This window comes from Bos javanicus, chromosome 19 (genome assembly GCF_032452875.1).
Source record: "Bos javanicus breed banteng chromosome 19, ARS-OSU_banteng_1.0, whole genome shotgun sequence".
Classification (NCBI taxonomy): Eukaryota; Metazoa; Chordata; class Mammalia; order Artiodactyla; family Bovidae; genus Bos; species Bos javanicus.
In genome coordinates, this window is record NC_083886.1 from 14,763,673 (window position 1) to 14,785,385 (window position 21,713).

Sequence of the window (21,713 nt, forward strand, 5' to 3'; positions counted from 1 at the left end):
TCTCTTGTTGCGGAGCATCGGCTCCACGACCCTTGGGCTTCAGTAGTTGTGGTGCAAGGGCTCAACAGTTTTGGTTTGCAGACTCTAGAGCACAGGCTCAACCACTGGGGCGCACAGGCTTAGTTGCTTCATGGGATGTGGGGTCTTCCCAGACCAGGGATCAAACCCGTGTCTCCTGCACTGACAGTGGATTCCTTACCACTGAACCACTCGGGGAGCCCAGCTTTAATTCTTATAAAGCAACGTATCTAGCAATGCATTCTCCCCCTTCGTTGGTGGTGGTGGGGGAGAGGGGAATGTCTTTATTTCATCTTTGTTTTGATGGATCCAGGATTCCTGGCAGACTGTTGAAGAATTTACAGTACTGTGAATATGTCGGCTCACTGCCTTGGTTTCCATTCCTGCTGCCTGTCATTTTTGTTTCATTGTTCCTCTGTACCTGGCGAGTTGTTTTTCTCTAGCTTCTTTCCAGAGTTTGTCTTTCAGCAGGTTGGCTGTGAAGCATCCAGGTAGAGATCTTTCTGTGTGTAGCCTCCTTGGGAGGTACTGAGCTTCTTGGATCTGCCCGTTGTTTCCGTCCTGTAGGAAGGTTCTGGCCGTGATTTCTTCACGTATTCTCCCTCCCTGTTTCTCTTCTCTCCCATGGCACGTCTATTACACATCACTTGTTGTATCTGATGTTGCTGTATGGATCCCTGAGGCTCGTTCATTCTTCATTCTCTCTCCTTTCTGTTCTTCACACTGGTTACTCTCTACTGCTCTATCTTCAAGTTCAGATTCTTTCTTCTGTCTTCTTGAGTCTACTACTTAGTCCCACTAGTTAATTTTTCACTTGTTATTATACTTTACAACTCTAGAATTTTTAAATTGTGGTAAAATATACGTTAACGTAAGCTACCATTTTAAGTTTTTAAAGGAACAGTTCAGTAGCATTAAGTACATTCACTTCATTTTGCAACCGTTACCACTGTCCCTGTCCAAAACTCTTTCATCATCCCAACTGAAACCCTACACCCATGAAATGACGACTCCGTTTCCTCCTCCCACAGTCCCTAGTAACCCCTCTTCTTCTTTCTCTCTGAATTTGCTAATTCTAGGATACTTCATATCAGTGGAATCACATAATATTTCCTATTTTGTTTCTGACATAATGTTACTTCCGTATCTTCAGGGGTGAAGGCTCTCTTCTAGTCTGCGTTCATCTTGCTGTATCCTCACATGGCTACGTAAGTACTTGTTCGTATGGGCAAGAATGCTGTCGGCTTTTCTTCTAATTCAGGGCCTAGATGTCTTTGTTTCTGTCTCTCTCCACCCCAAAAGGCCAATCACAGAACCAGCATGTTTGGGATCAGGCCCACCATTCAACCTCCTCTGAGCTGCCGTCTGTCTCATCTCCTTAAAAGTTGCTAATGGGCTGAGCCCACTAGGTGGATCTCAGTCCTCTCAGAGTTGAGGCTCCATGATCATTCTGCCCCTCTACCAACCACAGGGAATCCCATGTTTGGGGAGATTTTGCTTACTGAAATACTGCTTTTATGAAGATCTCCTGTCCCCAGTATTTATTATTATTAACCTCCCATTGGAGCTTTTGGCCAGCATGAGGTAGCCAGGACCCCTTCCTGGGTAGGTAAATATTAGCTATCAGGAAAAAAACAGCATCATGAGCTTTCGGCACCCAACCGAGACACATGTAAAATTTCTAGAGTATTGAAAATAGTAGACAGACGCCCATTAATATGTCTGTGCCTCCTGGGGTGGCCTGGGCTTACTATCCTGGGTGACTCCTCCGGCTCAGGGACATCCACACGTGGAGCTGAGCTTGGAGCCAGATTTCTTGGTGCCCAAGGCTGTGCTCTTGTCATTCAGTGAGACTCATTTCTACATCTTTATGCCATCTCCCTGTGCCCCCAAAGCATCAAAGGTGCCCCACTCTCTCCAGGAGCATGCTGTTTGCTGGCCCAAAGTTCATCGTGATCTGTTGCCTGCTTGCTTTCCAAGTTTCCCTGTCCTCCCCCAGGCGACTGCTGTGCCCCTCCCAGCACTCCTGCTGTCTCTGGAGGAACTCTGCAAATGCTGGAACCTGACTAGGGACGCCTGTCTTAGCGTCCCAGCTGGAACTTCCATCTCTCTGCCCGTAGGCTTTGGCCCTTCATCGTCTGCACACTCGTGGTCCTTAGCACTTTCAGCCTCAGCATGTGGATCGGGACAGGCCTGAGTTTTACCCTTCTTGTGCCCAAGCTGAGGAGCCAGCATTTTTGTTTAAATTTATTATTTATTTGGCTGCACCCGGTCTTAGCTGCGGCACGTGGGGTCTTCTAGTTACAGCACACAGGATCTTTAGTTCAGGCATGTGAACTCTTCAGTTGCCACACGTGGGATCTAGTTCCTTGACCGGGGATCAAACCCGGGTCCCCTGCACTGGGAGCTCGGAGTCTTAGCCGCTGGACCACCAGGGAAGTCCCGGGAGCCAGCACTGGCATGAAGGCTCACCTCCCGCTCAGCACTTCTCCAGGCCTTTCACCACAGCCTGGCACTGAGCCTTGCCCGTCAGGCGCGTGGGGCGCGTCCTCCCTGGGGTGGCCCTCATTTGTCGCTGTGTTCTTGTTTTCCATCTGGGGAGAGGGGTGGGCCCACGTTAGATCGCAGAACACTGGCTCTTTGGTCTGCTCCTGATTATCCCAAAGTAATACCACTGGCTGTTTCACATTTTTGTTCATTAAAAACATGGATGAAGGAAATGTCGCTCCCCAGCAGACGAAGACGCTGTAGGATCAGGCAGATTCCTGGAGGCAGCGGCAGGATCTTCCCATTCCTCTCATGACCTGCCTGGGAACCACTGGCCGGGGCTGGCTGGGCACAGGGTCGGCACCGGGTCTACACAGAGTCTGACCAGGAGGCGGGAGGAGGGCCCAGGCCTCTGTGGGGACCAGCACTCCCCGCCGAGGAGAGCCGCGGCCTCCCCCGGGCCCGGAAGCTCCCTTCTCCCTCCTTTCTAGAACATCTAGCTTGGGGTGGTTCAGACTGATAGCTTTTAAATTGTTTAAGCTCATTTTTGAAATAGCCCCCCCTTTGCTTTGCTGTACATCCTCAACAGCGGTGGACACTGCAGTGTTTAATAGTCAACTAAGGCCACTGCTCCTCTCCTGCCTCTTGTGGCCACGCCTTTCTCTGCAGATGTTATTGCTGCTTCAGAGAAACTGAGGCAGAGGCTGAAGGCACACGAGTGCGAGCTCCCTGCCCCTCCTGCCTCTTTGTGCCCCAAGTTAATGTTCAAAAGGCATAAAGTCGCCAAATCATTCGGAGAAGCTAAAACTGCTCCCTGTGACAATGGTTTGCTAGTCAATTCACCCAGAAAACAACACAAATCGTGTCAACTGAGAGGTTCAGATCTTCATGTTCATGTCAAGACCAGTGAAACCACCCAGCCCGTCAAGGGAAGGTGGACCCGAAACCCGCCCAGCCTGGGAACGGCATCCCTGTGCTCAGCCTGGGTCACACTCTGCGGCGGGGCTCGCCTGACAAAGCTCCCTGGAACCAGAGCAAGGTGCTGGGCCGACGTGACGCACAGTGGTGACTGGTCTACCAGTGGGGAGGTTTATTTCAACGGAAAGGGAAAAGAATACATTTGACTGAAGCACCGTGCTCATCAGGCTGCGCATCCACTGACTCCTCAGTGAGACCGGCGAAGGCTGCTTTGTGACTGGGGGGACAGACAACGCGGTGAGCTCAGGCGGGCCTTGGTGGGTCACGCTCCTGCCTTGGCAGCCACGCGTGTGCAGTGGTGGCCTCGTGTATGAAACGACTGTGCTGACTTGTCCTTAGACAAGAGCCCTGTGCAGGTAAAGACCTAAAGTGGGGGCTCTGGGGATGAAGGAGTGAGCATCACTGAATTCTCGAGACGAAGCATTCATTTAACGTCACAGTTTGGTGGTGGAGAGTAAACGTGCGTCACCCACCCAGCCCCTGAAGAAACGCCAGGGCAAGCACAGGACCTCACACCACCTATAGGCGTGTGGAACTTTATTTATTGTAGAAAAGTATAGAGGAATAATCTGGTCAAAGATGGATCCAATTCTTGCTGGGTAAGCAGACACCAGCCACAGTGGACACTCTTCCTGGACCGAACATCGTCCCCACCTTCTCCTGCCCAGGATGGCGCTGAACCCCGCAGCAGGGCCGCCGGGCTGAGGCTCCGGGGCCAGACAGCCACACGTCTGGCCCCTCGGGGCCTCTCTGCACAGGCGGTTCCTGGGGACGGGGAGAGGGGCTCTCAAATTGTGCGTGAACTGGAGGGTTAAGGCTCAAAACTGGAGCGGGTACCAAAGCATTCATACCCCTGCTTCTCAGGCGTCTTACTGAGTTCCTCCTCGGTCATCAGCGACAGACGCGATAGCTGTGCTGTAGGAACCGGATGCTCGCCCAGCCCTGCTCACCTGCCACTCTTGCTTTAGGAACACGAGCAGGTCTGGGATTGGGAAGCTCTTTCCTTGAATATACTGGTGGTTGAAAAGAAACTCTCCATCGCCCGTGAGCAGGCCCCTGCCGCTGGCCGGGGAGGGGCCCATGAGCCCGGAGGACAGCAGCACCATGAGGGGGTCGTAGTCAAGGTTCCGTGGGTCCTGATGTCAGCGGGGCACCTTTCCATGGCTGCACGCACTGCCTGTGCGTTCGAGGAGGAGATGAAACCCAGAGTGAGCAGGAGCGCCCGCTGCTAGAAGGGTGGACCCGGGAACAGAGGCTGGCCCCGCAGGCATGCCTCACCCCGTGACTGTCAACGCCCAGCTGGATGCTGGCAGCCTTCCGCGTCCTACAGAGGCTAGCCAGCCCGCCCTTGCCGCCTGGTTTCCGTCAGGGACAGGAGGCAGCTCCCCAGCTTCTCCTCTGCCAGCCTGGACGGTGGCACCGCCATTGGGGCCCCGGGCACCTCAGCTGGCCATGCGGTCGCCCCTGGGGCCGTGGCAGGTCAACCTCCCCGAGGTCTTTCTCAGAGAAGGGGACCTGGGCAGGGGCCCCGAAACCAGTAACAGTCACTCGGTTTCTCTACTTCTCGATCACAGTTTGGCCCGTCTTTGAGTTCCGCGGACCTGCAGACCTCACACTCTGATTTGCCTTCCTAAGCAGTGCCTCGGTGCGAGGAGACTGGGTGCCCGGCGTGTGCCCGGCCGGGTGCGGGATTGGAGAGACAGCAGCGCGAGGATCCCCCTCCCCGCTCCTGTCCCGGCCCTCTTCTGCTGCCAGTGGCCGCAGGCTCACGGGGCCAGGGCGGCCCTGCTCGGGCGCAGGAAGGCCTCGTGGTACGTGCTGTACCGTCATTGCCTCTTAGGTTCGGGGTGGGGACGGGCCTGCGGCCACAGCCAGGGTAATAAATACTGAACGGGGTGGTGTGGCCCGCGGCCCGATGTGTCGTGCGGAACCGGAGCACATCGCGGGGAAGCAAAAAGCCACGTGACTGCAGCGCCGGTCTCCTGTGCCTGCTCATTGCGGTGGTTTCGGGTGTGACCAGCGCTCTGGCCCTCGGCGCCAGAGGCAGGGCGGCGATGGGCAGAAAGCTCTTCCTACGTTGACGGCGAGTCCATCGTCGAGAGGATCCGAACGACTTCTGCTCGCTGGGTGGGCGAGATGTGCTGCGTCATGTGGACGATGGAATCCATGGCAACCTCTGGGTTGGCCTGGACCAAGCTGGAAGGGGAAATTGGGGTTGGTGAGACCGAGAGAGACAACCGTGCCTGGATCAGCGGAGCTTTAGAACCGCCGGAGAACCTGCTCCCGGGGTTCACCGTGGATCCGGCAGCCCCTGCCTCACCTCGTCTGTTTTCCTACTCGAGACAGGGCCCCCCCCCCTCCATAGCGCGGTCAGTACCGGATGAACTGCAAAAGCTCCACTATGTCAGAAAGTGCGGAAGTAACTTAAACCAAAACCAAGACTGGGGCATGTCACAATGATAGTGGGCCCTGCATGAAGCCGCTCCCACTGGCTAACCCTGGGACATGTGGGGCATCAAAAAACGAGTTAAAATCATTGAGAAGATGGAAGACACTCACTGGTCTATACCAATAATGAATATATAAGAAATGGGGGCGTGGAGAGGACTTTTGCTGGCGGGAGAATCGGGGTGGTCACAGATGACTGGAGCGCGTGCAGGAGTTGGAATGTTACCATTTTGCAACCTTGCTGTAAACACTGGATTGGGCATGACTCACCCCCAGTGCTAAATGTAAAGCAGAAGTTCTGATGAGCAGGAATCTGCATGGCCTGTGTCTCTCCACAGACTGGTTAGTAGGTTTGAGGAGAAAGATCAGGAGTTGGACAATGGGGGAGTCGAGCAACAGCTCGACCAGGAGATGGAAGCTAACATGGGGGCCGGCAGGTGATGTCACGCGCCCTCAGACGCGGCGCCCCATGGGCCCCACCCGCACGGACGTGACATCCGGGCTGCGAATGCACAGCCTGAATCTAACCATGAGGAGTCACGGGGAAACTCAAAATGAGCAGTGGTCTACAAAGGGTGGTTTAGATACAAAGGCGTGGTGGTCAACTTAGAATCACTTTACATGGTTATGTCAGGGAATAGCCCTATTAGCAAAGGCACACTGAAGCACTGGGGGTAAAGGGCCATGACGGGCCGTGACAGATGTAACTTACCTTTAAATGGTTCCGACAAAGGAAGAAATGCACATATGAGAGTGCTTATTCTTTTTACATATAAAACACACACAAATGACACAGCAAATGAAGAATGCGAAGAAGGGACAGTTAGGGAGCTTGGGATGGACATGTACACGTGCTTTATTTAAAATGGATAACCAGCAGGAACCTCCTCAGAGCACAGGAAACTGCTCCGTGTTAGGTGCAGCATGGAAGGGAAGGGGTCTGGGGGACCGTGGACACGTGTATGTATGGCTGAGTCCCTCTGCTGTTCTCCTGAAACTGTCACAACGCTGTTAATTGGCTGTACTCCAATATGATGTAAAGTTTAAAAAAAAACTAAAAATGATACAGCAAATGAGGCAAAATGTAAATAGCAGGCACGTCTGGGTTCAGATTTGTTCTCTGTACTGTGTTTAGCTTTGCAGTTTTTCTGTAAGGGAAATGTAGTCGAAAAGTTCAGAAAAATGTCCCCTGCAGTCTCTGCCACCCAGCCCGTGGAGGAGACAGGAGCCTTTAGAACACAGCTCCCTCTTGGCTGGGGGAGGGGAGGAGGTGGTTTCCTAGGAAACCAGGATGCAAAGAGCTTTCCTCCCAGAGCCGTTCACCCAGTTTAAGGATCTGCATCTGGAGCTAATAGTTGGACATAGTGAGCTCAGCCATCATCCCTAAGTGCCCCTGGGGACCAGCCGCTGAGCGAGTACGGTGCTCCTGGACTCTGTTCTGATCTGATCAGTGTCTCAAACAGAAGGGGCCAAAAAGACCTTGCGGCATTGTCATCTCACCGTTCGTGCAGAAGTCGCTCGTTCCCCAGAAGTGAGCCCACCTCTGCTGAGGAGGCCCCTCCCTGGGGTCTCACCTGCGGATCTGCTTGAGGACGTAGTCTCTGCTGATGTACTTGATGTTCTCTTCAATCACCGAGCGGACGCCGTCTTCCTCTGTGAGCTGTTTCTCCAGCCACTCCACCAGATCCTTGTTGTTGTCCCAGACATAGGCCTGCGAACAGATGATGCCTGGTCAGATGCCAGGGGCCCACCCAGGCCGGACACCCTGACTGTTCTACATCTGGGAGGGCCACTGCATTAGTGTCCTCAGCATAAAAGAGTCATGCCCAGTTCCTCCGTGACAGCTGTCTCTGTAGGAGGCGGTGGAAGCAGGCCTCAGGACAGGAGCCGTCCTCGCCCTCCCTGGCCAGCTTTCTGATGTGACACGCACTCCTGGAGAATCTACCTGGGCACTGCCCAGAGGCATCCGTGCTCACAGGGATGCTGGTGCCGCTGTTTTGTCCCTGACTGTTTAGTCAAGAGCTGAATGGGCGTGAAACACATGTGGGACTTCCCGACGGTTAAGACTCCATGCTCCCGATGCAGGGGGCCCGGGTTCAATCCCTGGTTGGGGAACTAGATCCCATACACCACAACTCAGAGTTCGAATGCCAAAGTCAGGATCCCAAGTGCTGCAGCTAAGACCCAGGGCAGCCAAATAAACAAATAAATGCTGAAAAAAGAAAGAAAGCAACTTGTGCTTCTTGAGGAGCTGAGACACGATTCCTAAGCATAGGACTCTGGTCGCCTCCGGCCACGGAGCCCGAGGCGGCCAGAGGCGAAGGGGGTCCTGCCGCCAGGTCAGAAACCTAAACCCCGGTTCACTGTGCAAGTTTTCCCGAACGGTCAGGACGTCCATCACCCCGAAAGTCTCGACACACCACCTCTCACCTCCTCCTTTCAAGATCATTTAGCCAAGCATTTCCCAGGTAGTTGACTCCATAATAATTCAGGAGTGTGTTAGAAACCTAATAGCCTTCTCCTGGCTCTCGTCTCCTCTCATTTTCTTTACAAATCATTTAGGAATCGTTTTGTTAATGGTTTCCGGAAAACCAAGTACTGCCATTAGGGCTCATTCATATTTATGTCATTTTGTTTGGGTAATTAAACACAAAGCTCGTCATTTAAAGGTGCGCTATCCTCCTCTGTTATCACTAACCGAGTCAAAGTCAGAATGACAATGAGTTTGGCGCTGTAATTTAATAGGTGGGTGCATTAGGGAGCTCGGGAGGTGGCCCAGGAAGCCTGGATACCCGCGAAGGTGCCCACACTGCAGCTGGGGTGCAGGGGGCCTGCCAGGCGCGGAGGGTGCATCCTCACACACCCCGCTGGAGGTGGCATGCGGGAGGCCAGGAGCTGCGCTGCTTCCCAAGGGTCCACGCCGGGCCTTTAAAAACAAGGGTCTCTTCTCAGACCCCTCCACTCCCCACCCCCCGTCCCCATCTCTGCCTTGGCTGGTGAGCCCGCGGGGGCTGGTTGGTTATTATATACCTTGTAACTGACTTCCACGTTTCTAAGGGGTCTTAAGGAGTCCTTCACAGTGGAACAATTAAGGAGCCCCAGGATTAAGGATCAGTGAGGCGCCTTTTCTAGTTCTTTTGTCCATTTCCTTTGCTGGCCCCAAATTTGCCCATCCCTGCTTGTCATCACTGGTGAGAAGGTCAGTTCTCCTGGTCAGGGCGAGGCTGAGGGGAGGTCATGCCCCAGCTCCGTGCATGGGCAGCATGCTGGCACCCTGAGGCTGAACGGCAGGCGAGTACTTTGTCCTGAGAAAAAGGAGGCACCACACCACTCTCCATCGACAAGGGTCGGGGTGGCGATCGTCCCCACGGCGAGGTGCTCTTAGCATCACGTGGCAGCCCGTCCACCCCACTCGCGGACGGCGTGCTGACGTGCCCATCTCCACCGTGGTAATCTGGACTTCTGCACATGCCCTTACTTACGAGGATTTAGGGGGAGGAAGAAAGAAAACAATGCATGCTTCTTGGGTTTCAGAATGGGGGGGTGGGGAAACCTAGATTTACCCAAGAATTCCAAAGCCTTTAGTTTAGGAGAATATTTAATACTCTTATTAATCATTTTTAATCCGTTTGCTTTTAATTAAGAAACAGCATGATGCTTTCCTATCAACATATGCCAGGGAGCAGATTAATTGTGGCTTAAGATAACTCTCCTTGATTGGTGTAATGTATTAGCTAATGAGATGCCTGCTTCTAACGATGCTGAGACGCTGCACTGGCAGGCCCGCTGCCCTCCAGAGAACATGGCTCTCCCATCCCCTCCTGCAGCCACAGAGTACGCTAGGTGTTCAAACACTGGAAAAGTTCCCAGATAGAATTAAAGCAACACGTTCCCAAGGTTTGGAAAATGTAGGCCCCCTTATATGAACGGTTTGCTGGTCACTCAAAATATGAGTGGACAATGACCCCCAAGTCCAACCCTGGTCAAGTGTCAACTACAGCGCTGAGCGCACAGCAGCCACGGGGTCACGATCCTGGTCAACAGCGTTTTTAGCAAGAATCAACAAACGTAGGCACTGCAGCCCCACGCGGTTTTTTTTTTAAATAACAGACCTGGGAGGGTTTGCTCTGCTATTGTGAGCAAGCTTCTCCCACCCAGGGCCAGGGAGTCTGCAGTGCCTCATTTGCCCTCCCGGAACAGAGCCATGAAGCTCGTCACTCCATCCAGCACGGCCGACGCTCTGCTGTCATCATTTCCCTGAAAACGTGCCTGACTACTCCCACTGTGGATTTCAAGCAGCTGCGGGCCTGGCCCCGTATGTTACCTGCCTGCACTCATCCCAATCGCAAAGTTTTAATACCAGTAAAGTATTAATGATTAAAGGTCAGAGCAGCATGGCCTTACAGTACGTGTTCAGCAGGCACTTTATCTGGCTGTGCATCCGTGGGTCAGTATATCTGGCATTACTCGGCTCACTAATTATGTGTAGTAATTAGTCTATCTTACAAAATCTAAATGACTTGTTGGGAAAGTTTCATTCCTAATGTATCGGATTGCTGTTAAGGCCTCCTTATGTGGTGGTGCAGCAGGGCCTGGGGGTAAACAGGCCGCAGGCTGATGGATGTGAGCCCGAAGCCCAGGCCTCATAGATAATTCACCTCGTGAGCGGCCTGGAGACGCCCCTGCGAAGCGATCTTCTTTTCCTGAGGCTTTGGAGGACGCTAGTGGTAGCCCCGTGGGCTGGGGCGGCCGCTGGGCCTCGTTTCTGGGAGCCGCCCCAGCCCCAGCCCTGCTGCCCAGGTTCCACCTCACCTCCTCCCTTCCTGGCCCTAAATCAGAAGTTTGGTGCCCAAGACTTGTTCACGGGAAGCTTGGGGACAGTGGAAATCAGGTGGCCCTACCAGTGGTGCTTCTTCCTCTCCCGACTTCACGAGGGCCTCCACTGGCCATTGGTCTCGTTTGGGAATGCAGAAGAAGAATGGATTTGCAGCTTCCTGGGTGGTAAGGGAGCACCACGGCATCCTGGATCTTGGACAGATTAGGGCCAAGTCAAGGGCTTCCCTGGTGGCTCGGCAGTGAAGAATCCGCCTGTCTCCAGAGGAGTCCCCAATGCAGGGGACTCGGGTTTGTTCCGAGTTGGGAAGATCCTCTGGAGAAAGAACTGGCGACCCACTCCAGTGTTCCCGCCTGGGAAATGCCATGGACAGAGGAGCCCGGTGGGCTCCAGTCCATGGGGTCACAAAGAGTCGGACACGACTGAGCAACGACAACAAGAAGGCCGAGAGCTGCTGAGTGCACGGGGCGCCCGGCTCTGTTTCTAGCCGCGCTGTTACTGAGCCCGCCTTCGAGCACGCCACGCTGAGGGGCCAGGAGGAAGCCGAGCTCCAGACACGGGGCTCGGTCCTTACAGTGTCGTTCAACATGCCCCAACCCTTGTGAGACAAACAACATCCCTATTTGACACGTGAGGAAGGGACGGTTAAGTACGTCTGAGCCAGCACATGGCAAAGCGGGGATCCAAAAAGTGTTACGATTCCAGAAAACACATCCTTCTCAATTTCTTCTACTGGAGCTTGGATGGGGTTGGGGGTGGGGTGGGAAGTCAGCCTGTCTGAAAAACCACACACCTTCAACTATGGATCTGAGAGTCAGCAGAGGAAACGTGCCTGAGAGACACGTGTGCCTTGCTCTTACAGCCAGATTGGACCTAAGCTCTTGTTATCTTTTCAGGGAACTGTGGCGATGCTTTTCTTCTCCCTGCAGTCACACTACGAACCGTAAACCCCACGATTTCCTACAGTGGGACTGCCCCTGTGGATTCAAACAGTCCCACAACTCATGGCAACAGATTCCTCGGGGGGAGACAAAAGAGCTCTACTCCTCAGTTATACAGCATCACAGTGTCTTCAGACTTGCTGTCCCAGAATCTCTTTATTCAGGACTAAGATTTAAAGCAAAGAAAAGGAATTTCTATGAAGAAAAGAACGTACAGCACGGCCCACAGGCACCCACACTAAGCGCCCTCCTCACCAGCAGCCACAGTGAGGGTCCCAGGGGCCAAGCCAGGCCCCAGGCCTGGAGCGCCGGCAGCGCACAACGCCCACCCCGTCTGAAGAACCGGGGGAAGGTGCGGGTTTTGAGGTGCTCCCAAGCACCAAGCAGGCTTGGCCCCTCCGAGGCAGCCACACAGCTTTTCAACAGGACAACACTCTGCTCTCAAGGGCGCTGCAGACTTTATCACCTGCCTCCCACTAACCCGAGTTCTGCTGAGCCTGCAGAATCCAGAAAGAGGTTTCAAAGCCGCACAGAGGGATCGCCCACCCTTCCTCTCTCTCTCCCCCTGCCCTGATTGCTCCGGGGGACGCTGTCTTCTGTAGATGGGGGGAGCGATACATTTGGGTCCCGGAGCCTCTGGTCTCCCCTCCTGAGCTGGGGTGTCTTCTGCACTTGACCTTCAGCCAGGAGCGTGTCCACATGGGTGGCTGTTCCCTCCATTGACAAGGGAGGGGTGACCTGCTTCCCCGCCAGGCCACCCCCGGGGGGGCGGGGGGCTGGGGCGCCCCCAAAGGGCCTGTCGCTGGCTTCCGCTCAGAGGGGGCCCGCCTTTCCACACCCTTGTGCCCGTCACGGCCGTGCGTGGCCGTCAGTGACTAAGGCGGGAGGAAGGCCCTCTCCCGGCGGCCCACGCATACTCCATTTACCTGGCCGGTCACTCTGAACTGCACAACCACCTTATTTTACACTTGCGTGACTTTCAATGCCAACTTCCACACGAAGTTGCCAGTGGCCACTGACATAATCGACTGACCTGAACCTGAACCGCAAGTCGCAGAAGGCTGTCCTCCCCGGCTGCACATCCGAAACATTTATCCAAGGCAGTAAAGAAGAGGGGGGACTTAACACGGGGGGATCTTAGAATCACCCCGACCCACTGACTTTAAAACTGACAGCAGGCCCTGGAACTGCTTCCTGGGAACAGTCAGCGGAGACCTCAGGCGACACTTCCCGGGAGGAGGCCAGCGAGCCTACCATCCGGCCCTCCAGGCAGCCCCTCAGCAGTGCTCTAAGCCAGCAGTCACCAACTGTTTTCCGTCACACGGCTACCGGGAAGAGAGAAGTGTATTTCCAGCACGTACTACCCATATGCTGATAAAATGTATGTATGATGTTTATGATTCAGTCCAGATAGTCACTATGAATACAGGTTGACTGCTTCTTCTTAGTAAGAATAAATAGAAATAAAAGTTCCGACTTTTCCTGCCCATCTTCCTGTGGACAGTCTTGTGCAGCCCAGGGTTCCAGAGGCAGGAGCTGGGGCCTGGCTGTCCCGGCCGCAGCCCCGGGGCAGGATGGCTGGGGACGCGGCCTCAGTGGGTGCTGAGCCCAGCCTGCCCCGCACTGTCACCCCCGGGAGCTGTGAACCTGAGATCGGAAGACCTTCAGCAGGAGCCTTCGTGCCCACGTCAGGGTCCCGCCCCTCAGCACCGCCCCTGAGGGGTGGCACGCCTCACACAGGTCCCACTGCCGTGAGACACTCAGCGGCTCCCGCAGAGCCCAGGACAGCCCAGCCCCTCCGCACGCTCCCCCAGCCTCGCCACCCCAGCTCCGGGCCATCCCGCGTACCTGCGGTGCCCCATGCGCGGCACCCCCGCCATCAGGCTCGGAACGTGCTGTTCCTTCTGCCTGAGACGTTCCTTCCTCCCCCAGTCGAGCTTTGCCTCTGCTTCCTTCCTACTCTGTTTTCAGGTCTCTGCTGAGACATCACTTCTAAAAATCTTCCCGACTCTGCCCTCCCTGCCCACAGAGCGGGTCAGACTCTGCTTTGCCATGGTTTGCCATGGCAGGTTTGCTCAGTGGGCTCAGCGAGGACAGGAACAACGTCTGCCTCTCTCCCTGGCCAGTATTTATTGATCGGAAGCATTCAGGAAGGTTTGCTGGATGACTGAATGAGCTGCAAGGAACGCCTGACCGCCCCTCTCCCAAGCCGTCAGGACGTGTTACTGCGGGGAGGACATAGGCTGAGGCCCGTACCCCCTCCCCTTCCGAGGCTCAGAGACTCCCAGACGCTGAGCCGGGCGGTGCTGGGGTGGGGGGTGAGGAGCGGTGCGAAGGCCCCTCCGGGGACGCGCACCTACCTTCACGGTTCCCTCCACCTCCACAAACCAGCGCCTTAGCATGGCCTGGATCTGGCCGTCTGTCAGCTCGGGATTGGCATTGTGGATTTTCTTCTTGACCAGGTCCTCCAGCAACAGCCGCCTCAGCCGCCAGTAGAAGAAGGTGCGTGAAGTCTTCCAATCCAGGATGTCCTACCCCGGGACAACAGAAAGCTCAGTCTCCCGAGCTCGGTGCCCAGGCCGGAGGCACTCCACAGGCACAAACCCTACTCTCCAGTAAGTGCCTCGGAGACCTGAGAGCCTGCCATGAGCTCCCAGCCCCTGCAGACGTCTCCCTGGTTCAGAGCCACAGCCCCGCGCATGCCCGACTGCAGCACCGTGCAGGGATGGGCCTGGCTGACGGCAGGCCCACACGTGACCGAGATGTTCTGGGGCGGGGGGTGTCTCGAGTTTCCAGATAGCCAGTATGTGGGGCTGGTTTTGAGCAGATAGCTCAACTTGCATGCAGGTTTTGGTTTCCCTGCTGGCCCAGATGGTAAAGAATCCTCCTGCAGTGCAGGAGACCTGGGTTCCATCCCTGGGTTGGGAAGATCCCCTGGAGGAGGGCATGGTGACCCACTCCAGTATTCTTGCCTGGAGACTCCCAGGGACAGAGGAGCCTGGTGGGCTACAGTCCACGGGGTCACCAAGAGTGAGACACGACCGAGCGACTAACACTTCACTTTAAATGAGGACTGGCTGCTGCTGGACTTGACCCTGGAGGAACCCACAGCCTGAGGACCCCTGGGGCGGCTGTCCCCAGGGCACTGCGTAGGACTCAGATTCCCGCCAGTAAAATGGAGCCCGCCTCCTGAGTCGTCCCCAGGAACCTAAATCATGAACTGTTTTAGGACGATTACGGGCATAGCAAAGGGACAAGGTCTCCTCTGCAGAAGAGAACATGGGCTCCTCCACACACGAGCCGACAGCTCCCTGCGAGGGAGCCCGTGTGCGTGCGCCAGGCGGACGTGGGCTGGCGGCGTGTCTCTGACAAGCCGGTCTCAGAAGCAGGGCTGAGTACTCACGTTAATGACCCCCTTCTCCTGCATGCGGCCCGGGGTGTCGTGCAGGTCTGCAAACTGCACGGCCACCTGGTGGTAGATGGGAAGGAGGAACTCCTCTCGCTCCTTCAGCTTGCTCTCCAGCTCCTTCCGCTCGGCCACGCTGAGCTCGGGGGTACCTGCGAGGGGACAGACCGTCAGGGGCAGGGGGCCATGGTCCTGGGGGCTTGGGGGCCCGGCTCTCTGCTGTCTTCGCTGCCTCTGCTGATAACTGGACCCCGCAGACACCAGACCTGCCATGGGGCCCTTCCCGGTGGGGGTGAGTCACGAAAGCAGCCTCCGGGGGGCCCACTCCCCAAGCAGGTGCCAGCTGCCTCCTGGAGGCCTCTCCCCATCTCACCGACAGGAGGCCCCTGGTCCCCACGAAGGCCACTGTCCCGCGAACCGCGAGCAGCCCCAGAATGGCCACCCCACCCGGAGCGTGGACCAGCTGGGGACGCCCTCCGCCTCCGTACACCCAGCAGCAGCGCTTCCCTCCCCACGTCTGGTCACCTGCCCACCCCGCCAAGGACCTGCTGTCCTCAGAGCTGGAGCTGCCTGGCTTCACAGCTCTAAACTCATATTTGGATACTCTTAACCTGAAATTTGTCAGAATCCACCCAAGTGAGAGCCTGAAGCACATGTTTCATGCTGGCTCGGTGGATTAGCCTGCCTCCTCGTCTCCTGCCTGGGCTCTTATGGCCAGAGCCAACCCCTGACCACCGTGACAAAGACACTCTAGTTCTTGGGCTAAAAGAAGAGGAGGAGAAAAGAGAAAGGTAGGGGACTTCCCTGGTGGTTCAGTGGCTGAGACCTCGTGCTCCCAATGCAGGGGGCCCAGGTTTGATCCCTGGTCAGGGAAGTAGATCCCGCATGCCGCAACTAAGACCCACCCGGCACAGCCAAATAAACAAAAGACAGTCCACAAACCCCATCTGGATCACCCAACTTACAAGCACGTGGCACCCTCACTCAATAGATGAGACCGTGGAATTACTTATAACAAGGAGCCTCCCACCCCTACTCAACAGTATCCCAGGAGAGGAGCTGCCCCGTTGTACTTTTTTCCCTAATGACTCTCAGAATGAGACTTGCAATCAATACCGAAAATTTAGCTGTCTGCCTAGCAAGGACGCGTAAGTCTAGCTGAAGGAGCAATAGGTGACAGCCCCTGGTGTTGGTGACAACCTGAAGTGCTTGGTCACCAACGCTGACAAACGACTGCGTGGCCACAGGTGACGGCATGCAGAAGGGAAAGGCCTGTTTTCAGCACGTCCGTCTGGAATGGGCCTTGCTTTTTATGCCGCTATGAATCACAAGCCGTAAACAGCCTTGGGCTGCTGAGCGAGCTGTAAGTATCATCCACAAACACATGTTAATAGATCAGGGGTGGAACTCTAGTACCTAGTTTCAGGTTTATGAGGTTTTTGGATACCCAAGCCCACTCTTTTTGTTTTCTTTCTTTAAACCCATCGCTACTTTGAAGCTGCGATGAGCAGTGGGGAGGGCGATCCTTCCTTGGGCTCTCATGCTGACCGATCACATTGGGCCCCTGGCCTTTCAGCAGCCTTCTTTCCAAAGCAGGAGCATGGTGTGACAACAGTGGGCCCCGCACTGTGAGACGAGACGGAGGCCCGTCCATTTCAGTCTGGAGAATTCCTGGGAGGAGAGCTGACCAGCTTCTTCTGAGATGAGACGGTCACGGGTATAATACCCTTGATAGGGAAGCAAAGATCTTTTCTTCTCCAATAAAAGGAACCAAGAGACTCCTTGGAGAAATGGTTGATTCCAGGGCTGGAGCAGGAGAAATATTGAGATGAACTTGGAACACACTGTCACAACATGTGGGCAAGCACTCAGAAACCGCCCGGGCGTGTGACAAGGGTACAGGAGGGCTTCCCCGGCGGTCCAGTGGCGACGAGTCTGTGCCTCTGCTGCAGGGGGTGCAAGCTTGATCCTTGGTCAAGGAACTAAGACGCCACATGCCATGTGGCCAAAACAAAATCAAGAACTTCTTAAAAAAAAAAAGACACAAGAGCCAGTGTGAAGGTGTTCCAGCAGGCTAAATCTGGGACAATTTGAGCATCGGGCTGAATATTTATGGAATTAAATAAGAACCTGTAAGTCACCCTGACACACGTAATTAAATGGAAGAGAAGGGGAAAGAACGCCCTCCCTCTCCCCAGACCAACAACTAATAGAGAAGGAATGGCAGAATTAGAAAATCACCATTTTACAGCCATCACGGTCATTGATTCTGCCAAGAATTATCAACAGATACTAAAACTAGTGTGAGTGTTTGACGAGGAACAGGATATTTACATAGTCTCAAAGTATCTCCTTACAAATTACTTATTAATTACAAAGGGGGAAGATGGAAACGTTACAGTGGATTAACCCAGTGAACAAAGCCTTAAACAAGGAATCCAAGCTGACCAGCACCAAGAGCAGGACAAGCTGACGTCACGCGCCTCTTGACAAAACGTCCTGAGAAGGACATGACATCACTTTTGCAATATTCCTGCCAAAAGTGCATCATCTCTAACCCCAGGGAAACCTAACACAGACCCAAATGGTGGAACATGCTACAGAGTGACCTGGACTTTCTAAACAATGTCAAGATCATGAAAGTCAAAGAAAGGGCCAAGAACTATCCCAGATTAAAGGAGACAAAATCCTGGAGGACAAATTACAACATGTGCTGAGATTAGATCTCAGATCTGGAACAAACAAACAAACAAAAAAGCTAGAAAGGCTGTAAAGACACTATTAGGACAGCTGGTAAATTTTAATATGAATCGTGGATTAGACAGTAGTACTGTATCAATGTTACAGCTTCTGATTTTAATAAATGTATTTTGCTTATGTAAGAGAAAGTCTCTTCTTAGAAACATACACAGAATACGTATGGACAAAGGAGCGTGATGTCTACAAATGATCTCAGACGGTTCAAACAAAGCGCATACATGTGTGGGGAGAGTGAGCGAGGCAGCACATGGATGTGAAAATGGTAAAGCGAGTCAGACAAGATGGCAACAGCAGGTGAATCTGAGAAAAGGGCATCTGACGTCCACTGTACCATTCTTGTAACTTTTCTACAAAATTTTATAAAATGGAAAAAATTAGAAAAATAAGTGCCACTAAAAAAAAAAAGTTTATCTTGGCCCCCTAGTGCGTATAATCAGTTAACCAAAGCTAATACATACAGGGCACGGCTCTAAGTGCTTTTCATCCATTAACCTGTTTAATCCTTACAACGACCTTATGAGGCTGCCATTCCTATTATTCTCATCTTACAGGTGAGGAAACCCGGCCCTGCTTATTTATGTAACTTATCGAGGTCACAGAGCTGGAACGGGGCCAAGCCAGGCCCTGCGTGCAGCAGCTGGGCTCCTGAAGCTTTTGCACATTGTGCTGTGAGTGTTCCTGGCTTATGTGTACACGTGTTTTGGTAGTGGTATCCCTTAAAACTTTAGAAAAGGCTAAATCAGAGGACGGCAGATTCCTGCCTGAGGAAGCTGAGGCGCCACCTCAGTCTCATTCCACAACCAGAGCAAGACAACGTGGCCAATGAACCCCACTCTGTGAGTGGCTAGGACATTGCCCCCTGTTACAGGCATACCTAGAGAATACTTTATTGCTAAAAAATGCCAAAACAAGTACAAAAACATCAAAACATAATATCAAAGGTCACTGATCACAGATCACCATGAGGAATATAATAATAATAATGAAAAAGTTTGAAAATGCAATAAAGCTAGGTATACCTGTAATTGTACTTGTTATGGTGAAATCAAATAATGCTCTCAAGCAGGAGTGCACGCTACAGGGAAATCACTGGTGAAAGGAAGAGTCAATCGATGCAGCAGACCTGACTTTTGTCTTAAGGAACTGCCACAGCTGCTCCAACCTTCAGCAGCCACCACTCTGATCAGTCAGCGGCCATCAACATTAAGGCAAGACCCTCCACCAGCAAAAGGATTCTGATTTGCTGAAGGTGCTCAGATAAATGGTGAACACTTTTTTTAGCACTGAAGTGGTTTTAAATTAGGGTAAGTGCATAGTTTTTTAAGATAGTATAATGCTACTGCACACTTAACAGACAGCAGTATAGTAGCAGCGTAACTCTTCTATGAACATGGGAAACCAAAGAAGTCATGGGACTCACTTTATTGCAAGATTCACTTTATCGTGGGGGTCTGGAACTGTGGCTTGGCGGTAAAGAATCTGCCTGCCAATGCAGGGAACAGGATTAGATCCCTGGGCCGGGAAGATCCCGTGGAGAAGGAAATGGCAACCCACTCCAGTACTCTTGCCTGCAAAATCCCACAGACAGAAGAGCCTGGTGGGCTACAGTCCACGGCTCTGAAAAGACTAGGACACGACTTAGTGAGTAAACAACAACTGGAACTGAACTCGCAATACCCCTGAGGCGCCTGGAGACCAGCAGGGAAGCTCACAGCCCTGCTGGGGGCCCACAGGGACGGCAGGGCCGAGCGCGTGCCTGAACGGGGCTTCCAGACCCTCCCAGCACGCCCCCTCTAGGTCAACAACATCCATCCCGATATGTGCCCCGTGTGTAACACACTCCATTTACTGAGCGTTTCCCACGTGCCAGGCGCTACACTCCGTGATTTCAGGAACACACAGCTCATAAGTCACCACAGCCCAGACTTGGGTCTGGTCAGCAGCTAACACCGCGGCTGCCAGCAGGCCACCTCAGCGTCACTGAACACCTTCCAAGTTGCTCCAGGTACACCATCTCTAATCCTTATACCGACCCAACCTTACAGACAGGGTCCGAGTACGCCAAGGCTCTGAAATGCGACAGAGACTTGCCCAACCGCACCTAGCTCTTAGGTAGAGAAGTCAGATTTACACTTGGCTCTGGCTGTCTCGGAAGCCTGTTCGTTAAATAGTACTGAAAGTGGCTAAGCAGTGACCAGAGGAGGGCAACTGGCCAGAGTCTGGTCCAGTGTTAGGCGGAGTTAAGAGCACAGCTCAGCACTGGGAGCAGAGTGGGAGGACTTCTGGGCTTAAGAACAGGGCATTCTGGGAACAAGGCCTTGGAGGGATAACTGGCCCCTTTACCAGCAGCGGGGACAAGAAGGCTAGTTCCCAGACTAACAAAATTCTCATCCACCCAGTCAAGCTATTCTAGAGCTCTGAAAGAATAATGAAATAAACCCCCTCCGACAGCCTGGCCCTCCGGAAACTAGGAGGATCCCAGAGCATCCCCTGAAGCCTGCAGGGTCTGATTCCTTTGGCGATGCCTCTGATTGTAGTTCAGACCTACCTCCCCAAAAGCAGCAAAGCAAGGCAAAGACATTAGTAGAGAAGGTATGCATTTTTAAATGCCCGTGACAAAGATGAGTGTACTTAAAGAGGGGGAATAAAAGGTTTTCTCAATTTTATTTTCTACAAATAAAAAGGCTGCTCTTCAGCTGGTTACAGCACAGGGGGGCCCCTCTCCTTGTACAGCAAAGCAGCCAGTCCCGGTAATGATTTAGGGGAGATTAACAAATATGTCAATGTCTATTTTCTGCTTAATTTAAAAGCGGCGTCTATAAAGATTTTTGACTTCTGAACCCTGTTCTTCTGGAAGAAAGGAGGTAAGAATGAGGAGGGGGATAAAGAGTGATTATCCTATCATTGATCGTTTGTCAGGAGCATTTCTTATTCACTGGACTATTGTAAAAAGCTAAGCTCTCGATCAATCCTGTAAGCTCCCTGTACAATTAAATATCTTGGAATGGTTTTCTTTCTTTTCTAGCCAGATTGCAGGGCCTCAGGGTTTTTAGGGAAGCAAGCCGGCATGTGTGCGTGTGTTTAAGAATATGCCTCTGAGAGGAAAGTCATTCTTTCTAGAATCCTACTTTAGGACAAGGCTGAAATGGGAAAAGAGAGGTAGGTCATTCCCATGTCCTTCCGTCCCCCAAAATACAGTCCCCATGAAAACCTAAAAATCCAGCCTTTCAATGAAAAATGTTTAAAGAGGGACTTCCCTGGCAGTCCAGTGGCTAAGACTCTGCACTCTCAGTGCTTGGGGCCTGGGTTCGGTCCCTGGTCAGGGAACTAGAGCCCGCATGCTGCAGCTAAAGATTCCACGTCTTGCCACAAAAATCAAAGATTCCGTGGGCCCTAGCTAAGACCTGGCAAGCCAAAGAAATAAATGAATAAGTATTTTTTTAACAATGTTTAAAGAGTTAAATGCAAGAAGAGATACTATTAGTGTGATCTAATGAAAGCTAACATTATTGAGATATTCCCATACACTCATGTGTAAGTACTGTTGTTCATCTCCTTTCATCTTCACGACAAAAGATCGCTGTGATTTCCTAGATGGGGAAACTGAAGCACACACAGAAGTGAAGCCCAAGGCCACAAAGGCAGGAAATGGTGGGGCTGGATTTGCACTTAGGCAGTCTGGCTTCAGAGTCCATACTTTTGAAATGAAACAAGTTAAACTGACTTGCAAGTGTCCACAGGACGGCAGCCCGTCAGGTGTCCCCCTGGGGCCAGGACGGAAGGAAAAGCCACCTCTCTCCTCCAGGGGGTCAAAGATGAAGAGAAGTTTCTGAGGAGAACA

The 21,713-nt window shown here is 53.1% G+C and overlaps 1 protein-coding gene across 12 annotated transcripts in view; it reads right to left on the reverse strand.

Annotated features, from left to right (window-relative positions):
• Positions 1-4,005: 4,005 nt before the first annotated feature.
• ACACA (acetyl-CoA carboxylase alpha) overlaps positions 4,006-21,713 on the reverse strand; it is a 286,320-nt gene continuing 268,612 nt past the window's right edge. For all 12 annotated transcript variants that reach the window (XM_061390286.1, XM_061390285.1, XM_061390289.1 and 9 more), the window contains 4 exons: positions 15,110-15,264; positions 14,067-14,237; positions 7,506-7,642; positions 4,006-5,679 (listed from right to left, as the gene is read on the reverse strand). In XM_061390286.1, coding sequence (XP_061246270.1) covers positions 5,556-5,679; positions 7,506-7,642; positions 14,067-14,237; positions 15,110-15,264 — 587 coding nt within the window. In that variant the 3' untranslated portion in view covers positions 4,006-5,555. The remainder of the gene's footprint in view (positions 5,680-7,505; positions 7,643-14,066; positions 14,238-15,109; positions 15,265-21,713) is intronic.